General features: G+C 35.3%; 6 protein-coding genes across 7 annotated transcripts; 4 read left to right on the plus strand and 2 right to left on the minus strand.

The window, feature by feature from the left end:
- The first annotated feature begins 1621 nt into the window (after positions 1 to 1621).
- LOAG_06043 (R3H domain-containing protein) lies at positions 1622 to 6913 on the plus strand. The gene is made up of 14 exons (XM_020447046.1): positions 1622 to 1762; positions 1848 to 1961; positions 2302 to 2464; positions 2537 to 2681; positions 2977 to 3117; positions 3233 to 3326; positions 3672 to 3860; positions 4074 to 4283; positions 4666 to 4768; positions 4883 to 5074; positions 5195 to 5256; positions 5397 to 5516; positions 5821 to 5896; positions 6217 to 6913. Exons 1-14 carry the CDS (start codon positions 1637 to 1639, stop codon positions 6393 to 6395), a joined length of 1914 nt encoding a protein of 637 aa, XP_020302681.1. The 5' UTR covers positions 1622 to 1636; the 3' UTR covers positions 6396 to 6913.
- Positions 6914 to 7829: 916 nt separating this feature from the next.
- LOAG_06044 lies at positions 7830 to 9538 on the plus strand. 2 transcript variants are annotated; one of them, XM_020447048.1, is made up of 6 exons: positions 7830 to 7952; positions 8180 to 8311; positions 8450 to 8563; positions 8909 to 9026; positions 9140 to 9301; positions 9515 to 9538. In XM_020447048.1, the coding sequence occupies exons 2-5, from the start codon at positions 8181 to 8183 to the stop codon at positions 9281 to 9283; spliced, it is 507 nt and encodes a 168-aa protein (XP_020306828.1). In that variant the 5' UTR covers positions 7830 to 7952; position 8180; the 3' UTR covers positions 9284 to 9301; positions 9515 to 9538. The 2 variants fall into 2 exon arrangements, with proteins under 2 accessions (XP_020306828.1, XP_020302682.1); XM_020447047.1 differs by having other exon boundaries at positions 7830 to 8311.
- On the minus strand, positions 9325 to 10281 carry LOAG_06045 (hypothetical protein). The gene is made up of 3 exons (XM_003141581.2): positions 10102 to 10281; positions 9688 to 9755; positions 9325 to 9561 (listed from the first exon to the last, which is right to left on the minus strand). Exons 1-3 carry the CDS (start codon positions 10234 to 10236, stop codon positions 9522 to 9524), a joined length of 243 nt encoding a protein of 80 aa, XP_003141629.1. The 5' UTR covers positions 10237 to 10281; the 3' UTR covers positions 9325 to 9521.
- A 369-nt stretch (positions 10282 to 10650) lies between these two features.
- Positions 10651 to 13102, minus strand: LOAG_06046 (ribosomal protein L45). Its single transcript, XM_003141582.2, has 8 exons — positions 12893 to 13102; positions 12534 to 12708; positions 12182 to 12374; positions 11974 to 12043; positions 11734 to 11838; positions 11296 to 11448; positions 10999 to 11171; positions 10651 to 10901 (listed from the first exon to the last, which is right to left on the minus strand). Exons 1-8 carry the CDS (start codon positions 13091 to 13093, stop codon positions 10805 to 10807), a joined length of 1167 nt encoding a protein of 388 aa, XP_003141630.1. The 5' UTR covers positions 13094 to 13102; the 3' UTR covers positions 10651 to 10804.
- Positions 13103 to 13399: 297 nt separating this feature from the next.
- On the plus strand, positions 13400 to 14110 carry LOAG_06047 (hypothetical protein; the record flags this gene model as incomplete). The annotated part of the gene is made up of 3 exons (XM_003141583.1): positions 13400 to 13538; positions 13568 to 13710; positions 13997 to 14110. 3 exons carry the CDS (start codon positions 13400 to 13402, stop codon positions 14108 to 14110), a joined length of 396 nt encoding a protein of 131 aa, XP_003141631.1.
- Positions 14111 to 16505: 2395 nt separating this feature from the next.
- On the plus strand, positions 16506 to 18213 carry LOAG_06048 (hypothetical protein; the record flags this gene model as incomplete). Its single annotated transcript, XM_003141584.1, has 6 exons — positions 16506 to 16629; positions 16797 to 16891; positions 17142 to 17295; positions 17583 to 17736; positions 17924 to 18038; positions 18118 to 18213. The coding sequence occupies 6 exons, from the start codon at positions 16506 to 16508 to the stop codon at positions 18211 to 18213; spliced, it is 738 nt and encodes a 245-aa protein (XP_003141632.1).
- Between the last annotated feature and the right edge of the window lie 412 nt (positions 18214 to 18625).

Genomic DNA, 18625 nt, shown 5'->3' on the forward strand with positions numbered 1-18625 from the left:
ATATATATATATATATATATATATATATATATATATATATATATATATATATATATATATATATATAACGATTTTCACAGCATCACTAACAACAAAGAACATCCCAGCAGTTGCTAAATCAAACAGATTATAGACTGCGGAGAGAAGGCAGTCAAAAAATTTTTCCTAAAATATTCCGAGAAATGATTTACTAGTTGCAAATTTTGTATCTGGCATGGCGAAGAATGTAACAGAGAATTAATGCAAAATTCTATCCAAGTTTTAGAGGGAAAGCCAGTAAAATACTGTCGCCAATGAAATCACTATTTGCAGTTCTTCCGTATGTTAAGGCATATGATTAATGGATGGGTGTAGTGACAAATAGTCATAAAGAAACATTTGAACTTGGTTATCTGCTAACAATCAAAAAAACTTGTATAAGGTAGAGTTAAAAAACCTGCGTATGACGTCTGGAAAATCACTAGTCGTAGATATGATTACTCTCCACAACGCAAGATAGGGTTGCTTTTTAGTGGTCATGAATTCATACAGGAAAAATCTTGGTTAATCGTTAATTAGCTGGTTTATAGTTAAACATTGGCAAATATACTATAAGTGATAAATGGCAATAAGCTGCTGATAATTTAGAAGTCAGGAATTGGAAATCAGCTTTTGCAAGATACTTCAAAGTCAAATTACATTTAGCTAAATTCCAGGTTTTAATTTTTTCTGGGTAAGACTGGTATCTTGTTATTGTTTGAATTTATAAATGTGCAAATATATGGCATATGTTTGCAATATCTATAGTTTATTTATAGCCGAAGTAGTTCATCCATGGAATGTGTTTGTAGTTGAACTCTTAGATGTTTTGAAAATTATCAGTTCACATCACACATTTACATTACAGTTGTCAGTAGTTAAATAGTTGAATCCTGAAGCCCATTCAGTTTTGGTTCCGTCTACTAGTGCCACTCTCTCTGACCCTTTATCTTCGCTAAATGTCGTTATGCGCATTAAACTTAACTTTAAACTATTGTTAACTTGTGTTAAACATTAAACTTGTGTCAGTTTTCATCATCACATTATGTCACTGCAAGTAATTTTTCAGATTGCCGGCATTGGCCAAATTAGATGCTTAAGGTGTCCGTGAAATTTAATACGGCAGAATTGTTACCTTTATGGTTATTTGTTCTAGATATCTGATCTTAAGCAATTGACTCGTGGAAGGTAGGTGGGGAAGCAAATTAACAGCAAGAAAACAACGCTTCGAATTTGATGTCTACTGTATTTAGTGATGTTCATTGGCTTAATTAGTTATGTTCTCAGTTGCCGTTTCTTGTACTCTTCCCTAAGATCACAGCAAGATTGATTGACTTATTGACTTGTTCGTTATTTGATTAACACAGTGTTCACCGTCTGATAAAGAATGGTGTTAAAAATACTGAGCATAGTTTCACAATTGGCTTTCTAACAGTTTTTAGACTTCCCTGGTCATGAAGTTTCAGTCCAACTTTTTACCATTTTCAAATGAACTTTAATTCTCTCTGTTTTACATTTCTCTAAAATAAATTTTTAATGATACAAAAGGAATACAAATATCATAAAAACATTCATGCTGTTAATATACTTGCTTTTAAACGTTGCTTCAGAATGCGTGATGTCATCAGAAAAGAAGACAGCTGGTGAGAACAACAGTTTGGCAGACGACTTACATGGCGTACGTATTGTTGCTCAATCAAATAGACCAATTAAACTTGTTAAGCAAACTGGAGTAGACGAAGAAGTATGTTCCATGGAAGTTTTAACGTTTTCCATATTTTTACTTCACTTTTGTCTCTTCTTATGCTGTTAACACTACAGCGTTGCAGGATGTGGAAGAATGCAGTGGGAACTTCAAATCAAATAATGAAGAAGATAAGGAAGCCACAACTCTGGATGTTCAGCAAACGGATAACAGCAGCATTCAGGAGACAGTTTTGATGGTATAGCTACCTCTTATTCTTAGTCCACAGAAAGTTAGAAATTGCCAAATTTTTTCCTTTGTGTCTTAATATTGGGTTTCATAGCATTTTTTACTTTTTTGTACAGAGATCAGGATATAGAAATTCTTCGCTTTTATGTGTCTTATTTAATTTTTCGTTTATAAACTTCAAATTGCTGTTCATAGCTGGAAGAGGAAATGATCTCTGCAAAAAAAGCAAAATGTAATAGTTCCTTGTTTACTTTAAGCAATTTAAACAATCCATAAGGGTTTTGTAGTTCTGCTGGGGTCTGTTCACACTTAGTAGTTACTAGAGAAAAAATTATGCTGACAAATTTCAGCCACAGCATCGTATCAGCCTGAATGTAACTGTATCAACGAAACCCAAAGTACTTGTTCGCAGCCATGCATTTTCGGGTGATGATGATTCTGGCGTCTCTGCCAGGCATACTCCAACATCACGTTTTCTTGCTTCACGTTCCACTTTTTCTTCTGGTTCATTTGGTTTGCTTTATCAATATATTATTTTGAATGAATACTTCTGAAGTGGAGTTATGTATGCTATTTGCGTTATAGATTCTGGCCATGGTCACGATTACACAGATTCAACTGGGATTAATTTGCTTTCATTTATTACTTGCACACTTCACAAGAATTCAAAAGATCGACATATGTTATTACAGCTTGAACAGCATATGACAAAGCTTATTAAAGATTCAACGTAAGTGAGCGTAATTTATCTCCCATAAAATTATATTTGCTCCACATTTCGATCTCGAGAAATAACTAGGGAAGCTAATCCTTTCTTTAGGAAAATTGCCATTGAACCCTACTTCACTATTAGTATTTCAGTATTAAGTATGTTACTCGTCTTGAAGGATATCTTCTTTGTGATGTCTGGCTAGTAGAGGGTTGTGTACAGCTTATCTCTGCGTTCCTGGACAATAATAATTCTGAGAAGGCCGGATAAAAATTCATTTATTTCGATTTCAATAAAATTAAAATGTTCATTCCAGACGCAATTCTCAAAAATTCCCAGCTATGAGCTCATACAATCGTATGCTGGTACATCGAGTAGCTGCTTTTTTCGGTTTAGATCATAATGTTGATCAGAATGGTACTGCTGTTGTCGTGAATAAAACATCGCATACCAGACTGTAAATTTTTTTTCCGATTATTGGTTCATTCATTTATGAGAACGTATTATAATTCACTGCTTTTCTTTTGCGTCTTGAGACTTTATCATTTGCTTTTTAAGGAGTACAATTCTAGGCCTGATATCGATTTTTTGTCGTTGATACAAAGTGATATGTACACTGATGAGCCTCGTCGATTTCTTAGAAGGGATGCTCAGAGCTATGAAGAAGTATATATTCCTTTTACATTCATTTCTTTTCTATAGAAATCTGCCCGTTTTTGACAAGATATTTCGGTTTAAAGTTGCTCCTGAAAGCTATGAATTTTTTCCCATTCATGATGTTCCTCTCTAAATCGAAATTTATCTGAAATCGCAACCTGTGGCATGATTTGTAACTTTATGGTCTTGTTAATCTTTATGATCATAAAACTGTAAAAGGGATAACATAACGAGTCTTTGCATTCTCTCTTCATTCAATTTTTCCATCCCCATTATATTCATATCAAAAAAAGTGCATTTGAAAAAGTGACTAACAGGTAATTCATTAAGTTTGTAGAGCCGGTCAGATTGCAGGTTAGACAATCTTTGGGCCCAGGGTTGATTTTTGGGCGTCGAGCACGTTCCTTTGAAGTGGGTGACTGCTTATCAGGTGATCCAACAACTGTTACTGTTGGTTGTGCTCTTCCAGCTACCGCATCCCTTCACATGCATTTATTGCATCAAAAAGGATCAACTTCTTCTACTGATGCCAGCAGCACTCATGTTTGTTTTTTATGACAATTTTTTTTTAAAAGAAAATAACTCAGTGGTGATTAATGTTTAATGCAAGGCAATATAACCTGATCTGTAAGTCATTTTGTTTTTCAAGTTTTGTATTTCAAAAAAGTCAATAAAGATGCTAGATATGATCTTTGCATATCATCTCACATGAGATGACCTTTTTTTCCAGTACTTCGAACCAGTTTGTTTTTTTAGGTCCTTGAATCACCTGGAAGCTGTTATTCCTACGGTGACATTCCCATCATGGGTGTCTATTCAGCATCAGAAGGCAGCCCATCATTGAGCAATACCACACATATGTTCCCATGGAGCAGCTCGGGAAGCTATACAAGCTTGTCGGCAGATTATTCCTCGAGTTTAATCTCTCCTATTATGCATAATCATCCCCGACCTTCAATATTAGCGGTGGGTAGATCTAGAACATCTTTCCTCATAAAGATCAGTTGGCATGTACTGTAGATGAGCAATATTTTAATGCGCATTATTACGATTGTTGTTTGGGAATGACATCTTTGTTTCTTGCAAAACTGAGACAGTCTTGGCCATAGACCGACTATTCCTCGAATGCGTCAGACAAATGGAGATCTTGACATTCGCAAAACCTGCTAATCAAGCGAGTAGAATAACCGGAACGAAGAAGTTTTCATGACATCGCTAACCCATTTCGAAAGGCAGAGCAGTTCGTGCGTCTCATAGATTAGTTTGCATACTAACGGTTAACTGATTGATTCGGTTAGCAGTTCTGATACATTTTTTGCCTCTTATTCTCCGTTTTGGTTACTTATAGAGAGAAGTAAACATCGATACAAGCACACCACCGCATAGAACTCTCAGCACTCATTCTTCATTTCCGGAACATCGTACGCCTGTAAACAGGCATATTAATTCAGGTATGATTAGTAAATGAGAGAAACAATTTAAATAATGAACTTACTGATTTTTCTTGTTGTTGCTAATTAATTGAAGTAACCGGAAATCTGGATAATTGATTATGGCTATCACAGATTGGTATCGGCAAGAAGCAATTCATTCGAGAGAAAATTCAGTACTTGAAAATCTTCCTGAGAATGTATATTTTGCCGATGAATGTGGTATGGAAATCGTTGCCTCGCAGCAACAAACACAGCCTGTGTATGCAGCTCCTCCTGCTCCTGCTGATTTCATTTCAAATCAGTATATCGTTAATGCTGTGCCAGGTGTAGTTGGTCATCATGTCATTAAAGTTTCTTATCCATTAAAATAACGCTGACCAGCTTTGTTTCTGGATTCTACCTCTCACTTTTCAGTCAGTTTATTTTCTAACTGCCGCTTTGCAGAGCAAACAATGTATGCTTTTGTTCCACCGTATCTCCGGTGTGCTGCACCGACTTTATCAATCGTGAGTTTTTTAATTATAATCTGTTTCAAAATCACTCAAATTCAATGCTTATGAGGGAGAAAAAAAAACGGTCAAGTATAGAAATTTATGATAGATTCTTTTTTGATTTGAAGTTGATGCCACAAACATTTTGCTTTTAGCAAAAATTAACACAGCAGATGGAATCCTTGTGCACAACAGACTATCCAGAAGTAGTTCCAGCTTCTCCACAGTCTTATCTAGTTTCACATCCACCAGTACAGACCATATATCCACAACAGGTGATTTTTTTCAGTTTTTCTGTTGAATTTTGTAGGTATTATTTTATTCAAAAATATTTTCTGCTTATAATATGAATTAAGTTAAATCATCAAGGTCATATGGTAGCCTATTCACTCATTGCAATGTTTCTTCGATGGTGCTTTTGTCTCGCGGTCATTATTACTGTGAATATTATTGTGATATGAAACAAGTTAAGTAATGTTGTACAATCTTGAAAAAAATACTTCGCCATTTAATGATTTTGAAGTTTTTATTCTCGTTATCTTTTTTAAATGTAATTTAATGATAATAGATTCGTTACAGTTCGTGGTTTCATCTGAAATTAGCACCGTATATTCGCCGCAGCCTTATTTTCTACCAGTTTTGCAGAGAAATTATGGTATCTTTTCGAACTTTCCCACTTATCAAAGATTGCTTTGATTTTTTTTTCATAATTTGTTCCAAAGTTGGAGCGAAGGGAGATAGCAGTGGTTAGGTGATGTCAAAGCAAAACGGAACAAATTCTTGCAAGCAAGCCATTCTAGGTATTACGTATTGATAAACGAAGACCAGATGATCGAATCATCAACCTTTCAGGGAATCATGTGCTTTGAGAAGTGATGCAAAGCTTGTCTGGTCCGTTGTTGGATTCGCATTGCCAAATGCGTCACACAGAATAATTAGTCATTTCTTATAACTTTAATGGTTGCATTATTGCAGTTCCGAATGTAGCAAGTGTACAAAGCACTTATCCCGTTTCATTTACGCAGTACCCTATTTCAAGCGATGGATATAGCAATATACAAGGGAGTCTTATGGATGCAGTTAGAATTGCGAAAAGTGGACCCATGTTTGAAGGTTCCACCATAGTAACAGAAAACGAAAATGTTTCAAACTGACTCATGTTTCCCAATTTGTAGAAGTTTTGTTACTGAATGGTTTCTTATTTTTCTTTATTAATTTTGGTTATGTATATGAGGTTTCTCTTCTGTCTGTCAGAAGAATTTATTATTCAGCATTTGAATTATTCATTATTCAGCACCTGACAAATCTAATCGTTAATAATCTTGTGTACATGAGCTGTGAGGAATCAGTTTCAAGAGAACATGTGAATATCGCTATAAAGCCAACTGGTAATGTACAAATGTACAGATTCAGTAAATCTTTAGTTTTCATCATATATATTACTTTCTTGCTGCCCTTTAACTGTCATCATTATTTTTTTAAATTACTTGTTATATTGTTCTTTTACTTACAATAGCTGTGCGAACTACTGTTTTTCTTTTCTGTGTTGAGAACATCCATATTTTCTTGCGAGTGCTCTCTCATGGTAAGTTTTGTTTCTTGTTTCATTATCTATCCTCTAATTAAGGGAATTTACGACCTTACTGCTGAACTTTGCAGTACTCGAATTTTGGTGTCAAAAAGAGATTGAAATGAAATGGTCATTTTTCATATAAACTGATAGTACTGAGAGATGTTCTGTTTACTCTCCGAAAATATCCAGTCTCTGTAATCTATTTAATTCGGGAGATAATCAACGAAAGAATAAGGTGCTGATATGGAATGACAATTATAAACAACTATAATTATTTAAACTCAATTTAGCGTGCATTTCTTTATTTGAACATCACTAATACCTGAATTTCTTCCTGAAGTTTTCTTGCTTCGAAGTAAGAAGTTTTTCTTTCGGTGCGGGTATTGTTTTTTCAGCGTGCTAGTCCTTTTTCGGTATATATATACTAACTGGAAACCAACTTTTTGTAGTGTAGTATGTAGGGCTCTAATAATAATTTGTACTTTAAGTTTGTAAAGGTGGAAGTTCCACCTGTAATTCAGTTGTACTTTTCTTATTTTAATAATCTTTGGAAACTATTCAGTATTGTATGGCACATACTGCTTGGAAACTGTCCTGTCTTGTCGATTATTATTAGATCGTTCTAATCTATCGTGATTAAGTGCTGAAGTTTGTTTTTATTTAAGAACGCTGTAGGATAGGAGAGCTTTCATTATAATATTGGTTTTTGATTTCCGTCTTTGTAAAGCATGCTTTTTCGTCTTTTGTTAGATTTCTAGTCTATGCTCATAATACGGATCTTTTAAATACGGATGTTTTTAATGTGGTTGCGTTGCTTTCGTTCCTTATTAAAGATGGGTCATTTGTTTCTGTAATTGTTCATGTTATCGCAACTTTCCTATGATGATAAACAGGCGCATTTTGATTGGAAAGGTTTTTCAGATAACAGTACTATGGCTACATGAACCATTGATTACTTGTTACACGATGTTATTTTAAATGTTACGATTGTTTGTGTAGTATCAGTCATTTCTTTTTGTAGCCAGACGTTTGAAGTTTATGGAGCAAATCGAAATACAAAGCTGAACAAAATTTTGGAACTTCCCAAAAAAATTGCATGTCGTTAGTTTCAACGTTAAGTGAATGCGTGTGTTGTCTGGTATGCTTTGTATAATTAACATCTAAATTTTCTGAATCATTCAGAAATACGAGCAATGGTATTAAATTATTAAATTTCGCTTATTTTCTATTCAACTTTTTTTTTGAGAGGCTCTGGGAGGGGTAGGGTTATGTTGTTCCTTGTTTTATTCCGTATATTTGAAATTTGCTCGATGAGATGATACGCTTGTAATAAAGCTGTCTGTTTAACGTCTTTAAACCTTTCAGAATGACACGTTTACGATTGTTGGCAAAATTCATTAATCGAAACCCCCGGAACATTGAACAACTGGGTCTTCAAACTTTCCCGGCAGGCTATGGGTTGGACGTTGATCGACATAAGCATTCATTTATATATAGGTGAAACTAATCTTTTTTACTACATAAAATCCCTCAAGTACAGGTTTATTCATTGTGAGTAGAAATATGGGAGATGACAAGTTCCTCACTTCATAAGCATTGTAAGTAAGCAACTTTCTGAATTCTGAAGGCTTTCAGGGCAAATTTCCAGCGACATCGACATTATGTTGAAGGTCACATTGAACATTACAAGGACGGCATTGTGTTATTAGCATCTTCACGTGAAAAACAAATATCTAAACAACTGTGCAGGTTCATTAATTTACTTGTTAGTGTAAAACCGAACTGATCAAGGATCTTTTTTACTCTGAAAGACAGACCATTCCCAACAATTTTAGTCAGACTTCAACAACTCTGCTCAATATGTGCCTGATCACCCAGTCTGCGGCATACTCCACAGTATAGGCCTGTATACAAATCAGACCTCACTTTAAAAGTAGTTTTAGTTGATGTACACGCTGGTCATAGTCAAAACCATTTGATTTTCATCGGCCGATGCTTCCTTCTCAATTTGTTTTAATAGTTAATCTTTTTGAAAATTTATCTGTTTTTTTTGTGTTCCTTTTGAAAATTTATCTGTTTTTAGAATCATTTCAGTCCTTCTGATATTTCTGCTTGTGCAAACATCGGCCATGTACTCGGGTTAAGGTGTGCTATGGCCGGAATACATTTCTTACAAGGTATTGATATGGAAGACATTAAAAGGAGTGCACATGTAAGTTGCTTTGCGAAGAACCGTTTAAGTTCTAGCTTTTTTAATTACATGAAATGGTGGTGCACGCAGATAAAGCTAATTTGCATTATTTCTTTCACTATCAGATTTTGCAGGCATCTGCATTTTTCGGTGCCTTAATAGAAAGTGGAATCAGATTAGGAGAACCTCAGCCTATCCCGCACACTTTCGAAGTTGATCCTGAATTAACTTATGATAGCTATGAAATACAACATACTCGCGAAGATAATACTGAGTAGAACATGGAGACGGTAGAAGTAAGTTCACTTTAAATCCATTTCAGCCATAAGATGTACTGAAATGTTCCGACAGTGAAGTTTTTCGGTTAAATGTACTTTTTAATAGAAACCTTTTATCCTGCATATTTGTTTTTGTAACTCCTTGGCTTCGAAAGAAAGAGGTTTATGCCACAAGAACTTAAAAAACTCAATGAATTAAATTTGTAATTTAATAGAACATCGATATTACAGCATCCAGTCATGTTGCAGTGCCATGACCGTGTTTAGCAAGTTCATCTCTGAAACAAAACAGATGAAGAATCTTGAATGACAATGAACAATATTATATGTCATAATTTGTGTTAAAAGTGACTTCAGCATTCGAATGAAACATTGAAAAAACCATTGTGTTACAAAAAGCAAACCTTAGTTGTTTGGCAAAATCGTTCTCATTCGCTTCATCATCCCAGTTGTCCTCCCAGACATTCAGTTCCTATAACTATTTGTGATTGGCAGGAACTGAATTTTACCCAAAACGAAAAAATATCACAGAAAATGCAACAGAAATTTCCAAACTTTCCTCCAGAATTTCGACATCATTATCAACCGATGAACACTTGTACTTCATAATTAGTAGTTATAAGAGAAACATTAGAATAAACATTTCCTTCGAAATACAGACAGATCAACTGTTAACTGTTAGGCATGAAACATTCTACTTGTGGGTTGGATGAAAAATGGAGATACTGTAAGCGCAAAGAAGTTCGGAGTTCACCAGCTGACATCTGCAATTTACTTAAAGTAAACGTATACATCTAAAACTTGCAATTAGTTCTAACTTCTTCATCCTCAGCGCCTTCTTTAGCCTGCCAGTCTTGTTGAGGGAATTCTTCAAACTCGTCATCCTCTTCAACATGTGTTTCCATTTTCTGCTGGCTATCTTCCGGTTTGCTTTTGTTTTTGCCTCCTGTCATTGTTAGATACTTCGTAACTGTAATTTTCCAATTCCAAATCTACAAAACATTTCAGTGACGAAATTTCATAGTGAATCATGTGTCGCAAATTGCGGAGGGCTCCAGAAATTCTAAGTCTGAATCCCTGCAAAGCATTAAATATAGGCCACATTCCATTTAAGAAACTTTAACAGCAAAGCCTACTACCGGTTGACAAGAAATAAGCAGGGGTTATGTAACTTCAATGCTGAGAGAGTACACTCCATGAAGTCCAAGTTTTCCGTATTCGACAGCAGAAAATGCATCCCCCATAGGGGCCAGTAGAGAGTGAAACACATACAATAGAAATGAACTCTAAAAAAATAGTAACAGCGAGTAAAACTCACGGAAGCGAGTATTAAATTGAACTTCACAAAAAACAAACTTCTTCGGACAGTAAATTAAAAGTTTATTTGATTCATTAAAGGAATTCGGTGCGTCACATTTTTCCAAAAGTTAAACGCAATTTCCATATTTTTTACATCACATCGAGATATAAAAACATGACATTCACGAGCAGAACTCTTTTCCGGATGCGGCAAGAAGCTTATCACTTTTCTTCAGGTACTGATAGTTCTCGACCACCACCTAATTTGAGCGGTTGCCTGGTCTGGATTTGTAAATGCTCCTGAGAGATCGTCGTTTGCCTGCAAATAATGTCTACCACTTTTTGATCTCATGCAAAACGAAACACTTCAACCGTCTAGCTGTAATAATAATCTACAAATCCATATGAACGCCAACCTAGGCAAATCTCGTTTGGGTTTAACCCATTCTGGATAAACTTTGTCGTGTAACCTCCAAATACCATCAAAGCTAGCAATATGATTTTCGAAAACTACATATTCCAGTACTGGTTTTGCCTCTTGTTCTGTTCCGAGTATTAATCTACCAAAACGGTCGTAAAGCGCAATTTTCTGCAAGATCGATTTTGAATCGTTTTCAGCTAAAAGGAATCATTACTTGTCCCTACTTACGGAAAAGTCAGAAATACAAACATATAACTTTGCATAAGATAATGATCCACAGCAAATATAATACCTGCATTGTATACATTCGAACGATGATCTGGGCGATATCATTTCCAGACTGGTGTGGGAAATCAGCACAACGAACAGATACAACGCGTGATGGTTCGATATGTTTAATTAATTCCCATATTACTGAACCATTTTCTACATCCGGCCACATTTTCTGCAACAGAAAGATACCACGTAAATCGTCAAAGTTACGTAATGTGGACGAAAATAAGATAAGTTAACGAGAGTGGAAGTATCTGAGTACGAACAAGAAAATCGAGAAACGCAAAACTAACACTCATAAAGTATGCAAATATAGAGGAATGAGTAAGGACAAATGACGTGGAAGGTATTTATATGGATTCAACTTCAACTTACACCATTAACGCTGAAACACAATGAAAAATGAAGATGAATGAAAAACCACAAATGCTTCTGCCAAAAATATGAAATTGCTTACCCCAAACGCAGCTTCTGTTATATATTTCTGTAATGCAGTCTTATCACGAGTCATCAAAGCTCTGTGAGCCTCAATATAAATTTCATCAGCAGTAGCCGGAAAAGTCTAAAAAATGAAATGATTTCAAAAATCGAGGATCACTGCATTTGCTTAACCTTAAACATACTGTTCGATGAGACTAGAAGTGTTGCAAATAAATCCTCATAGTTCAGGTTTGTTATCTATCTGGATTCAATTTACCTTAACACTGAAATTTTCAAATCCCTTCCTTTTACGTATTCGCTTCATGCCGTGTTTATGGTTAAAATACCTGAAAATAACAAAAAACACTAAAAAAATTGGAAAGGAATCCAATTAGTTAGGCATTCAGAGGTAATAATCAGTAAAAATATTAAAATTTACCGCCTTTTACATAAGCTGCATTGGTGATAAGCCAGAAAATACAAACTTATGTTGGTATGCCGTGAGTCGTCCTTCTTCTGCTCTTAATAAAGCGTATTCCAAAGATTCTTTCTTCTCGTAGAATTCTGGAGGTAGTAAGAAAGGTAAACCTAATAGTTTCAACGGGTTTTTCCGAAAAACAGTGTAAGGATTATCAGGTGAAGGTTCTTCTCTCGGAATAAAAGGATCCATTACTTGATCTGAAATGATATATTTGAAGTTTCGAAAAGAGTTTGGAGAAACACCACTGCATGGAAAGAATCTTCATTTCCTCTTTGTGATCTATTCCGTTTGAATACGACGATGAAGCATAAAGGTGATGGCATTCATTTGATAGAAGAATTGTTGGAAAAACTAACAACACGAATTGAAAGTCACTTGAAACTCCTTCCATGTCTGGGGTGTAACGTCTCTATATGGGTTGATTCCTTTCTTCAGCAAAAGGAGTCGCAAATCCAATGGACTCATTTTTTGCCTCTGTTCTTGCATATCATCATCAGGCAATTCAATGTTGAAATTCTTTTTAGCGCGAAGCTACAATATAAGCTATTAATTTATTAGTATAACAGTGAAATAAAAGTGAAATGAACAGTGACATAAATAAAACTATGAAGAACACAGTGACATCTCCTGATTAATTTGCTAATTTCCTAACCAGTTATACTTCCCTGTTTCTTCCTACTACACCTATTACTGAATTTCATTCAAAGAAAATTACCCGAGAAAATTTCCGTTCATTGATGTGTGTGTTTCGGTTAGCTTTGTGCTTGTTCGAACGCTGAATGCCGAGAAAGAGTCGTAGGTTGTGGCGTTCTTTGTGATGGTGGACATAACAAGAAGAGACCAACACAAGATTGGTTGGAGCGACGAAAACCGGACAAATTAGTCGCTGCAAGAAACTGTATGTCTTCTGTAACATTACCTGTAATGGAAGCAGTGAAAATCTGTTTTCTAGCCTAAATAAAAACGACCAAGGAACATCGTGGTTCTCGACTCAACAGAAAGCGCTGCAGTAATTCGTCGGTTTGGCTGACTTTTCCATCCACTGTTATTCTTGTCTCGCTGAAGGCATCAAAACGGTTTCTAATTACTGATTTACATAAATATGCTTATGATTTACATAAATATGCTTATTTTAAAACAGTTCGACTCGCCAATTCAACCTGTTTAACAACAGACAACGAATCGTTTGAAATGATGAGCAAGTCCGGAAACGCGAAAAATTATGAGCCTTAAGTCAGCAGCGCTCCGCATAATATGGAACAGTTTTTGGAATTCAGCACCAAGAACCATAAATAACGGTGCAACAAGCGGTCCGTTATTTCAAGCAAAGCTGGTGGAACCAGGCTTAATGGTGAAACTAAGTTCGGTGCGATTTGGCTGTTTATTGCAGCTGAGTCCTACCAATATTGGTTTGCTCTAAGATGTAGGCAATCTGGCTATATTGGGTTCTCGAATGTACTCCCTAACGCTTTGCATGCACCCGTTGATGACGCTTTGAGTTATTCCGCTGCATGGTTTTTCCGAGATATCTCGGTATGTACTCGTACTACGCAGCACTGAGCGAAGCAACAAATCAATTTCTACAATGCCTACAAATGAGAGACTATATTGAGGTAATGGTGATAGATATGGATGTTCTGAATGGTATTTATGAAAAGTTAGGAAGGATTGCGGGGTGTTATGAAAATTTTTCTGAAGGCGTGGAGGAATCATGATGATAAAGAGTATGCTGATTAACGGGGTTTATTTTTCTTGGATGTAGTAAAGCAATATTGAAGAATAATCAGACAAGCTGATCATTGGATTCTTGTCTTTATAGGGAAATCGGATAGGAATTCGGTTAAGGTTGTGTTTAATGGGGATTTCACAAGATACGGATAGCAGGAATTTTGAATCGAATCGGAGCGCACAAGCGATGGAGGAGTTCAGTTGATAATTGAACCTTCGGTGATTAACTCCCATGTTTACATAGTGGGAGTGCTTATGATATCCCTACAACATTGATTTTCTAATGTAATAACTGATCTTATTCTTTGATAACAGACTAAAAGACAGGAAATGCACGTATTGTAGAATGGTTGAGAATGATCCGTGGGAAACAAAAATGAACCTTACTATTTAGCACCTCATCAGTGGACGTTATGCTTATTCTCATCCGAAATTGTAGCACCTATCTCTTGTCCAGTTTGATTAAGTATTTCCAGCGGATAAGATGTGGGAAACTGATGTTCATGGAATGCATAAGACGTGATTATTGAGCGTGAACGTTATACGTATGTCGGATCTATTCAGCAGGAGTGAAAATTTATTGATGCTGCGAAATTTTAAAATGCACTGAAGGAATGGAAAATAAGTTTGCCACATTCTTCGTATGGGAATATTGTGTGAGTTTACCGAGCTTGAATGAGAAATGAATAAATTCAAAAGTGCAACCCAATGAAGAAACACTATGAGTGGGTGTTTGGTACTTAGGAAAAATAGAAGTGATTCAGAAAAAAGTGAAAGAGACAATTGCTTTCTTTGTTCTGCAAGTTACAAATGGATTCATCAGTAATGTCCAGATATTACTTTGCTGAATCTATTTGCTTTCAGCAGCAAGAAAGAAGGGAATGCGGGACATTTGCATCCTAGTCCATGTAGTATTCATGAATCCGGTACAGGAACAAGATTGTTGATGTGGCGAAAATTGAGATTTGTCTCTTGAAATTCCTTTTTCTTTTTCTTTCTTTTGAAGGAAAACAAGTTAGAAAATGAATGTCAACTTATGTCGGTCGTGTCAAGTTGTTTGGTTTTCGCATCCTCGCCCTTATTTTCTAAATCTTAAAGGTAGCGAGTAGGCCTTGCAAGAATTGGATGCACATCTAACTTGGTAAATTTATATTTTGGGCATTCAACGTTGACGGACACGATTAAGTCAGGAATGAATTTAACGAGGTGGTTTGTCGTATTGGATTGGCCCCATGGGATTGGATAATAAATTTATAGGAAGGCTTCTTTTTCAGTTATCGATAGAGCTGTGTATTATCTGACAATGAAGCCAACAAGGCTTATCTCCGTGAAACTTCAAATGAGTGCTAACTTCAACATGCTATTAAATATATATTGGAAGTTAGTTAGTCGTTTTGCAGCACTCTACGGAACTCAAAAGCGCTACTAGTTATAACTGCAAACGTGAACGAAATGGCAAACTTTATGAAATAAACGGTGTTAATGCTAAAAACATGGAATATCGGGTCGCATTTAGCGATGGGGTGGTTTGGGCTTCCTTTCGCGATGGGGCGCCTTGGGCCTCCTTTCATCGTTCTTGGAAAATGGCCGTTAAGCAAATTGCATTTGCATTTTAATGACAACATCTCTTATATGAAGGGACATGGAGCAGCAATGAAGGCGAAGGGCACACATACAAGCGAACAATACACCTCTCACTTCATTTGGTCTTCGCACAAATTACAACATTTTAGAAATTTCCAATTTTCCGCCCACTGTTTATATGAGAAAAAATGAAGGACTACTGGGTGCGGAATAATTTAGTATCAACGAATTATTCTTTTTGCGACGGAAGCATCGTCTCTGTACTGTACTTTTTTTAAACGCCGTGAAATTTGTTGAAGTAAAATTTGTTGAAGCGGAGGATCCAATTTCGCTTTTGCCTGCTCGTCAAGAGTCTATTTTATGGTGAAGTGAGTTGGGAGAATCATTGAGATTTTTTTTCACGATGAATTAAGCTCACTTCTCTTGTCTCCAACTGCTTTTCTTCCTATTTGGAATTTGTTTTGGTCTTCGGAATTACACCTCACAAAATTTCAATGATCCTTACATGTAAAAAAAGCATTTCACTCATACTGCTTGCTTTTTGTCTCCAGCAAACTTATTGTTTTATCCGAAAGGTGCCACTACGTAAGTTTCAAACCCGTTATTTGGAACCTATTAAAAATTATTTGGTAATAATATTACATCCATTATTGTTCATTCGTAATAGAGCTGATGATAACAATCGTAGGGCGGACCGCTTAAAATAGAAAAAGTATAAAATAGTGCTCACAAACATCTCCCGACTTCTACTACCGTTGTTTATCAAGAGACAATCCGAAAAGATCGAAATAGTTAGATGATATTAGAGGATCAAATTATCTGTGCTGGCAACTTTTGCCTGCAAGGTATCCTTTACAAATTTTAAAGGCATGCACTAAAATTCGAATAGGATGGGCCGATTCATCAATCCTAAATTGCAACATTTTTGGAAAAATGTTGAAAGATTTCAAAAAACTTAAGGTGCCTTCATAAATACCAGCGAATTGGACAACACTACTGCAGCGATTATACAAGAAATGCTTCGGCTAGCCGAATTTTGGTTTAATATGGAGGGAAAAAATACAGTAGATGTGGCGCTTGGTGTACGTTACCTTCCGGCAATGCATTCCACAACGCTTCTTTGGCATTTAGCGGATTTCGGTTTCTTATTTCTATTTATCATTTACATAGTTTTGTTGCTCAACTTGCTAATCCTCACGTTTGTATTTTATAAATGATTTAAAATTACTGTCATTAAGACTGCAATAATTCACTTTTTTATAAATTCTCTGATGATATATATCCGTGGTACCTATTTCTAATTTTAGTATGCGATGAGCTCAAAATTGGTTTTATGATCATGTTAGCCGGTAGTTCACCTGTATCATTTGGTCTTTATAGTTCATTGGCGAAACGAGTTAAAGTTGGTTTCAATCAAATTTAAATTAAACATTTCTGGTTGTCACTGCTTCAAATACTCCATACCGGTTACTTTTCTCTACTAAATGCATCACTGTTAGCACCATGACAATTTTTCAGCACATAGGGGTTGCTGAAATAAGAATATAACTTGATATCTTAGGCTCTCATTATTTTTCATAAAATAATGAAACCACTGTCAGTATAAAATTTGTCTTCTGCTGGTAGTCTTTTAAATGTATTTACTTATTCAGATACCATTGATTGACTGGGAGACTTCCGATTTGAGCTCTGATTCGACTTCGGCTTTCACAGCATCCGTAAGACCTCCAGCTGATGAAATACTAGTGGATTATATCAAAATTAAGCAGTGGCATGAGATTATCTATTTACATGATGGTGCTAATGGTAAACGATGTTCAATTTATTTATCTATATGATACTTTAGTTTCTTCGATCTGAATTTCAGCTATTTTAATACCCATCAAACGGCCAATTCCACTTCATCTTGACCCTATTTGTGATTAAATCTACTTTTAACCGATTCCACTTCATCTTAACTCTATTTGTGATTAAATCTAATTTTATTTAAATATAATGTTTGAAATCTGAACTCTGATCAAGTCTTTAATTCTTGAAATTCAGCAAGGTAGTATGACACACTAAAAAATTTGAATTAAAAATATTTGTTTCAGCGGAACGAAGCCTTACTGCAATATACAAATACTTGGAAAAAAATCCGATCTATGCCTTGCAGATCAATAGTTACCGTATTCCTGAAGATGAGGAGTACTTCCGAGAATTTCTCAATAATTTCCATATGCAAAATTTTAACTTCGTTGATTCAAGGTGTGAACCAAAAATTTCAAGTCATAACACATATAGTGAAAACAAGGTACTGATATGGATCTGGTATAAAAGAGGGAAAATGGGCAGTTTGTTTGATATTGATCTGTCTGTAAAGACTATGTAGCATTACAATTCATGGCATGAGGTGGAAACAAAGTTAACGTCATACTGTACTTAATTCTTCCAGATCCTTGAATGTTGTGGTGGATATTTCGAATAGTTATCGTATCCGAGCATTTTTGCAATCGCTGAAAGAGAGCATACTTGTCAAAAAGCAATATAATTATGTGTTTGCTAATTTCGTAAGTACAATAAATTTAGACAGGTTTGCACGTTCTCTTTTTTTGCAAAAAAAAATTTTACGCCGATAAATTTTGACAGGAATTGGATGAAAATGATTTGGATGCCTTCCATTATACTCTCATCAATATTACAGCTTTTTTAATGTGCGACAAATATAACCAACGTCTAAAGTAAGTTTTAAAAGAATTTTAACACTTAAAATTACTAATTGGGTTAAGCTTATTCAATTACAAACAACTAGTCATATCAATGATAATTGGTAATTGCAACAACAGTGATGAACAGAAACTAGTGAGATCTAAAATTTTTACTGAAAAATTTTATTGATTAATGGAATTGTTTAGTTTCTAGTTTGAATATCATTTAACTCTTCCTATCTAAAGACATAATGATAATAGAATTCATCTCAGTTGTTATGCCGATTTGTTAATTGTAATGAGAAACATAGCAAGAAAGTTTAAAAATTGTGAAATACTTTCTTAGTAGTACTTTTATGAAATAAACGTTAAACTGTGCCGGTATTTGATTCCGTTTGTAAGTCTTACCAAAAAGGTTTATTTTACTAGAACTGTGCTCTTGTTTTAGC

Source organism: Loa loa, assembly GCF_000183805.2.
Source record: "Loa loa unplaced genomic scaffold supercont3.31, whole genome shotgun sequence".
NCBI lineage: Eukaryota > Metazoa > Nematoda > Chromadorea > Rhabditida > Onchocercidae > Loa > Loa loa.